The sequence below is a fragment of the Vigna unguiculata genome, chromosome 3 (genome assembly GCF_037176805.1).
Source record: "Vigna unguiculata cultivar grain cowpea cultivar isolate G323 ecotype 2 chromosome 3, ASM3717680v1, whole genome shotgun sequence".
Taxonomy (NCBI): domain Eukaryota; kingdom Viridiplantae; phylum Streptophyta; class Magnoliopsida; order Fabales; family Fabaceae; genus Vigna; species Vigna unguiculata.
Window position 1 is genome coordinate 19,524,213 of NC_140794.1, and position 7,903 is coordinate 19,532,115.

General features: G+C 36.0%; 1 protein-coding gene and 1 pseudogene across 1 annotated transcript; both read left to right on the forward strand.

Annotated features, from left to right (window-relative positions):
• The first annotated feature begins 3,460 nt into the window (after positions 1-3,460).
• Positions 3,461-5,193, forward strand: LOC114179810 (Rubber elongation factor protein (REF)). The gene is made up of 3 exons (XM_028066272.2): positions 3,461-3,628; positions 3,716-3,949; positions 4,522-5,193. Exons 1-3 carry the CDS (start codon positions 3,611-3,613, stop codon positions 4,960-4,962), a joined length of 693 nt encoding a protein of 230 aa, XP_027922073.2. The 5' UTR covers positions 3,461-3,610; the 3' UTR covers positions 4,963-5,193.
• Positions 5,194-6,109: 916 nt separating this feature from the next.
• Positions 6,110-7,903, forward strand: LOC146887559 (uncharacterized; annotated as a pseudogene).

Consider the following 7,903-nt stretch of genomic DNA (forward strand, 5'->3'; position numbering starts at 1 on the left):
AAGCATTTGTTCACATCCCTATAGATGAAAGGTCTAAGCTTGATGGGAAGTCTAAACAGTGCATCTTCCTTGGTTATGGTCGTGATGACTTTGGTTACAAATTTTGGGATCCGGTTGACAAGAAGATTGTTAGAAGCCGAGATGTTGTTTTTCTTGAGGACCAAACCATTGAAGATATTGAAAAGGAAGAAAAGCCAAAACAGGTTACTCATGGGTTCATTGATGTTGAGCCAAAACCTCCTGCCATAATTATGATAAGATCTGTTAGAGAAAGACACCCCTCACAAAAATATTCCCCTCATGAGTTTGTGTTGTTGACTGATGCGGCAGAGCTTGAATGTTATGAAGAAGCTATGTTGCATGAAGAGAAAGATAAGTGGTTTAAATCCATGCAAGAGAAGATGAAATCATTGCATGAGAATCATACTTTTGAGTTGGTGAACCTTAAGGTAAAAGAGCACTGAAAAATAAATGGGTATTCAAATTGAAATCAGAAGAGAATAACTCACAACCAAAGTATAAGGCAAGGTTAGTTGTGAAGGGCTTTGGTCAAAAGAAGGGTATTGATTTTGAAGAGATATTTTCACACGTGGTTAAAATGTCTTCAATCAGAGTTGTACTTGGCTTGGCAGCAAGTTTAAATTTAGAAATCAACCAACTTGATGTGAAAACAACCTTTCTTCACGGTGACTTAGAGGAAGAGATTTATATGGTACAAACTGAAGGTTTTGTAGTCAAAGGAAAAAAAATATTTGTTTGTAAATTGAGAAAAATCTTGTATGAGCTCAAATAAGCTCCAAGGCACTGGTATAGAAAATTTGATTCCTTCATGATGGATCACGGATATGATAAACTTCTTCTGATCATTGTGTTTTTGTGAAGAAATTTCCTAATGGAAAATATATTATTCTTTTGCTCTATGTTGATGACATGTTGATTGTTGATCATGAAAAAAATGACATTCAAAGTCTTAAAAAGAGAGTTGAGCAAGTCCTTTGCAATGAAGGATTTGGGTCCTGCAAAACAAATCCTTGGCATGAAAATTGTTTGTGACAGGAAGAATGGAAATTTGGGGTTATCCCAGCAAAAATATATTGAAAAGGTATTAGAAAGATTTAATATGAAAAATTCAAAGCCTGTTAGCACTCCACTCGCAGGTCACTCTAAGTTGAGCTCAAAGGATTGTCCTACAAATGAGTATGAAAAAGAAGAAATGTAGAAGATTCCATATTCATCTGCAGTTGGTAGTTTGATTTATGCCATGGTGTGTACAAGGCCATACATTGCTCATGTTGTTGGTGTTATGAGTCGTTTCCTTGCTAATCCTGGAAAATAGCATAGGCAAGCCGTGAAATGGATACTTAGGTATCTTAAAGGTATTTCTAGAGTTTGTTTATGCTTTGTAAGTGGTAAGCTTGTGTTGAATGGTTATATAGATGCAGACATGGCTAATGATGTGGATTCTAGAAAATCTACCTCTAGCTATATGCTGACTTTTGTAGGGGGAGCAGTGTTATGGCAATCCAGACTACAAAAATGTGTTGATTTATCTTCTATAGAGGCAAAATATATTGTTGTTACAGAAGCTGCTAAGGAGCTATTGTGGATGCAGAAATTCTGACAAGAGTTGGGATTATCACAAGAAAAATATATTTTATATTGTGATAGTCAAAGTGCAATCCATCTAGGAAGAACTCAACTTTTGATTCAAGGTCAAAGCATATTGAAGTCTGATATCATTGGATACGGGATGCATTAGAGATGAAGCAATTGTCATTAGAGAAGATTCATACTGATGAGAATGGGTCAGATATGATGACAAAGATCTTACCTGTAGGAAAATATGTTATCTGCAAGGAGAAATTCAGTTTGGTTGATTATGGCCACAATTAATTGTTAAGGGGGAGATTTGTCAAGTGGGTCACCAATTTATTGGGACATACTGATTTATTTAAGAAAAATAAAATAAGTTTTTTTATGGGCTCCCAGCCCATTATGCAATTTAAATATGCAACCCTTGCATCAGGTTTGTCATGAGAAAGAAAAATAGAGTGAGATAGAGAGAGAAGTTATGAGTGCCTCTAGTGAGAAGCCATCAGAGAGAAAAGAAGTTACCTTGGAAAAAAGATTTTATTCCTCATCTCATATATTGAGGTATCTCTATTTTTTATTTAAAATACCTATTGGGGTTTGTTATTCACCTTGTTGGTGAAGAGAATAGTGCTTTGTTGATCCTTGGAATTTCCAAAAGAACTTGTGGTGTACCTATTAATTTTTATTAGTGGAAGTTTTTACTGGACAGGGTCCCGTGGGTTTTTCCTCCATATTGAGGTTTTTCCACATTAAAAGTTTTGGTGTGTTCTGGTTCCTCCTTTATCTATTTTATGCATTTTATTATTTGCATATTATTTATTTAGGGAAGATTTGATCTGAGTTTTGCTTTCGCGCTTGGTTATTTGTTATTTTTGAGATCTTCCCAACAATACTCTACCGAAGTCTTGGAAGATATTTTGGATTTCAATTAGAAACTCGACCCTTAAAGGCTTTGTTTCTTTGCAGATGACAAAGAGTGACACTTTTAATGAAGAAATGAGAAAGAAAGTACATGGTTCTTCATCTCAATGTGAGGTCTTAGGCACAAAAAATAGGGGGGAAGTCAGAAAAAGGAACCAAAAGATGGTATAGAGAAAAGTAAGAGCAAGTCCAAGTTAAGATACAAAAATATGGTGTGCCATTATTGTAATAAAACTGGATGTAGTCAAAAATAATATTTTAAGTCGAAGAAGAAGAAGAAAAACAAAAGAGACAAGCAAAAAGAAAATGATCATAATGATGATCGTTTTACTACTACTACATGCAGTATTCTTATGATATCGGTGATTATATACTCTCGAATACGTAACATAAGATAATATTGTATAATCACAATTATGCCACATTTATTATGGGAATAATGTAAAATATATTAGAAAATATATGAACTTAGAAATAATAATAATAATAATATTAATAATAATAATAATAATAATAATAATAATAATAATAATAATAATAATAATAATATCAAGTGATACAATTTTAATATAATTGGGTTTAGATGCAAACGGATTGATTTCCAAAGTACATTTATTAGAAATAATATTAAACACAACTTTAAAATTAATTATTACAAACCAAATTTATAGAATAACCTTGTAAGAAAATTAATAATTTATTTAAAATCTTGAGCTTAATATTTGCTGAGTTTGTTCGACCCTATGTATTTTAAAAAAGAAGTAACCAGACCTGATTTTCCTGGATATACTAAATCGTTGTCCAGACGTAAGATATAGTGTATAATATATATGGTTTAGTTTGTATCTACGTACTCCTTTAGTATTTCGAGGTAGTATCTTTTACACTTTTGATTTTTCCAGGCAGTATCTATGTCTATTTTAATACTTCGAGGTTAATACGGAATCAACTACCAAAGAATAATTTAATTATTTGATTTAATTAGGCTAATGTAACTCCATGTGATTCCCATTTGCATCTATAAATCAAGGCTCCAGTGATAGTGCTGTTATATTTCAGCAACAACTAACCTGCAAGTTCCAAGACGGAGAAAACAATGGCAACCACCACAGAGGTTTGCAATATTCTCCTTCTTTTCGTTCTCAATTTTCTGAATCTTTTTGCGGAGATCACACACAATATGTGAATGTTGTTTGTGCAGAGGGATGTGGAGAACAAGAGTCACGAAGGACTCAAACATCTTGGGTTTGTTAAGATTGCGGCCATTAAAGGCTTTGTGTGTGTTTCGAATCTCTACGACTTCGCGAAGCAAAATTCCGGACCCTTAAGATCTGCTGTTGGAACCGTCGAAGATACAGTAACTACCGTTCTAGGTCCTGTCTACAGCAAATTCAAGGGTGTCCCAAACCGTCTTCTCCTTTTTGTGGACAATAAGGTTTCTCTGTCGTTTTTTAATTTTTTGTTTTTGTGTCTTTGATTTGTTTGTTGATGTTCATGTACCCTTCAACAAATCAGGGGAAGTTTTTGCAAATAATTTGTCCTCTTTCGGTAAGGGTAATTTTTTTTTCTGACTATATTTGTCTTTCTGTTTTCAGATCAAGATCTATTTCAATTGGTGAAAATTGCCTTGTAAATCATGGCAAAAACACTCTTATGAATACTATAGGAACACCAGCACGAATAACACCCTTGTGTTCCTATGTTACAGGGAACCTATTATCAGTACATGCATACACTAGAATTTTCTGTTTTTTCATTCTTACCCCAGAAATACTCTGATCCTATCATGCAATTTGATTTTCATGCATAGTTCTATATCTCTTAAATTCTCTTGTTTGATTGTTGTGGTCCATGGGTACATAAAAATGAATTGGGTTTATGTGAATTTTGTATGTCCTTGTGTGAACATAGTTGAAATTCCAGTGCTGATATTTTAATGAATTGGGAAATTAGTATTAGCTAAGCAATCAATTTTTGGGTGAACAAATTACTTCATGAATGTGGCAGGTGGATGAAGCAACCCACAAATTCGATGAGCATGCACCTTCTCTGGTTAAACAAGTTGCAAGCCAAGCGAATTGTTTGGTCCAGGAAATGACAAACAAGGCTGAGAAAGTGGTGAGTGAGGCTCAATCTGGTGGGGCAAGAGCAGCAGCACAATATGTTGCCACAGAGTCAAAGAAAATTGTGGCGTTTGGTTCGGTGAAATTGTGGTGTGGTCTGAACCACTATCCACCATTCCATGCAGTGGCTGAAATGGCAGTTCCCACTGCTGCACACTGGTCAGAAAAGTACAACAATGTGGTGAAGGGAATGAGTAAAAAGGGTGGTGGTGTGTTTAGTTATTTGCCTCTGATTCCAACCGATGACATAGCCAAGGCGTTTAAGCAGGGGGGAGGCTATGTGATTGAAGATGAAGCAGGTTCTGAAGGAGAGAATTCTTCTTGAGTAATAATAGAACTACCACTACCACTACTGTAGTAGCTAGCTATTTTCTTTATAAAATCTGGTTCTCACTAGTGTCTGGTCGAGTTTGAGGGCAATGTGGGTGTGAATGGAAGTGTAAGAAATGGTTCAGAGTGTGTGGAGAGTGTATGTTAACAAATCCCAAGGAGAACATTATGTGATTACGTGAATGGTTGCGTTTAATGTTCACTAATTTGAAGTTGTTTGGTTCGACCCTTTTCTTACTCATAATTATCTGTGCAGTTGCTCGGGAGTTTTCACCAAACACTCTCCACCCAGTAGTTATTCCAATAGCATTTATTTATTGAACGCAAAATTAATCATTTACATGATACTTTTATCGTTCTGTTTAACATTATTTTGGAAAATAAAAAAATAATAAATTTTCTTGATTTTAATAGTATATATATATATATATATATATATATATATATATATAATATATGACACAACCACACACACTTGTAATCATTTACATGATACTTTTCCCAGTCTGTTTAACATTATTTATATATATTATTCTTAGCTAATATTAAAGTAAAAATGGATGGCAGACTTCATTTAAAAATTGAATTGTTTGTTAACTACTATATTATGCTCTTTTATATTTTTATGTTTGTATTTTGAGCACTATAGGCCAATTAAACTTTTCCCATTTTAGGGTTATCAATGAAGGAATGAAGACAGAGAGAATGTTTATTTTCAATATTTTATATATATATATATATAATATATGACACAACCACACACACTTGTAATCATTTACATGATACTTTTCCCAGTCTGTTTAACATTATTTATATATATTATTCTTAGCTAATATTAAAGTAAAAATGGATGGCAGACTTCATTTAAAAATTGAATTGTTTGTTAACTACTATATTATGCTCTTTTATATTTTTATGTTTGTATTTTGAGCACTATAGGCCAATTAAACTTTTCCCATTTTAGGGTTATCAATGAAGGAATGAAGACAGAGAGAATGTTTATTTTCAATATTTTAGTGTCTTCTCGTTTTCCTTAGATAGTCTTAGAGTTACTTTCTCCATGCCTCCCAAACCTCAATCCAAAAACCTCGAAGATCTTCTTGCATGCCATCCAGGATCACCTTTCAGCCATCCAGATTCACATGGAATCCCAAGACCAACGTCAGAATGCCCTTGAAGCCAAAAACGAGTCCATCCAATCTTCCCTTTCCTTCCTCATAGACCAGGTTTCCTCTTTACCCCCTCCTTTTTCTCTACCTTTTCGTTCATCTACCCAGATTCCACCACCAACCCCCATAGTCACCTCAAGTTCGTTCATACCTAACACCCAGTTCCACGATGCCAATACAGTCACCACACAAGCCCTTCACCATCAATACCCATCACCCCTTTGATACGACCCCCAAAACTCCAACTCGTGTTTTTTGAAGGTCTAGAACCTTTAGATTGGTTATTTCAGGCTGAACAATACTTTGCTTTTTATCAAATACCACCACAAAAACGTTTATCCATGGTGGCCTTCCACATGAAAGGAAAGGCCTTAAGTTGGTTTAAATGGATGCACCAAAACCACCTATTCACACATTGGTCCTCTTTTACCAGTTCTCTTGAGCTTCGTTTCAGACCTTCCTCTTATACAAATCATCAAGCTGAACTATTCAAATTACAACAATGAGGCACTGTTTCGGAATACCAAGCACACTTCAAAAAATTATGCAACCATGTCATTGGCTTATCTACTGAAATCATCCTCAACTGTTTTATTTTTGGCCTTCAACCAGACATCAAACGTGAATTAACTGTTCTTAACCCTTACTCCATTTCCCAGGTTTTTGGCCTTGCCAAGCTTATTGAAGATAAAATTCGAGACTCCAAACCCCGACCCCCACGAGCCTTCCCCCTAACACCCAACACCCCTATCCACCCACATCTCAACACCGCCCCTCTTCCTCTCAAACTAACCTTCCTCCCACCTTTCCCATAAAAAAAACTCACCCCCACGCAACTTCAGGAACGTAGAGCCCAAGGTCTCTACTATAATTGTGATTAAAAATTTACCCCAAGCCACAAATGCATTACTTTAAGATTTCTCTTACTCCTTAATAACCCGAAAACGCAACTGACCCACCCTCGACAACCCAAACCCTGAAAAAACCCCTGAAACCATTCATTTTCATCTATCTCCTCACGCCCTTACAGGCAACCCTTCCCCACAAACACTAAAATTTACAAGCATCATCCACAATCTGCCAATCACAGTCCTTTTGGACTTAAGGAGCTCTCATAACATACTAACCCAAACTCGCTCACCATTTACACCTACCCATCAAGCCAATCCTCCTTTTTCAGTGATGGTAGGAAATGGAGCTTTTATAAAATGTCAAGGTCAGTGTCCCTCAGTTAACATTTCCCTCCAAACTGCAAATTTCACTATACCTTTTTACCTCTTACCTATTGAAGGCGTTGATGTAGTATTGGGAATTGAATGGTTACGAACATTGGGTTCCATTCAAGCAGACTTTTCTATCCCCAACATAGCCTTTACCCACCAAGACCAACACATTACACTGCAAGCCAAACCCAACCCCATCCCCACTGGAGCAAGCTATCACCAATTCCGTCAATTCCTTTCCACACGCGCAATGGCCTCCCTCCACTTATTATCCATGGAACATCAACCTAACCCCACTCTCCCAATAGAGATCAGCCTCCAAACACCCTCATCACCACTTTATGACTTACCCTTCCCTATCCAATCCCTTCTCCTACACCACAAAACCATTTTTCAAGCTCCCCAAGGCCTTCTGCCCTCAAGACCCCATGATCACCACATTCCCCTCATCCCCAATACCAACCCTATAAATGTTAGACCATACCGCTACCCCCACTCTCAAAATGACACAATTTCAAAACTCATCTACAAAATGCCGGCATAA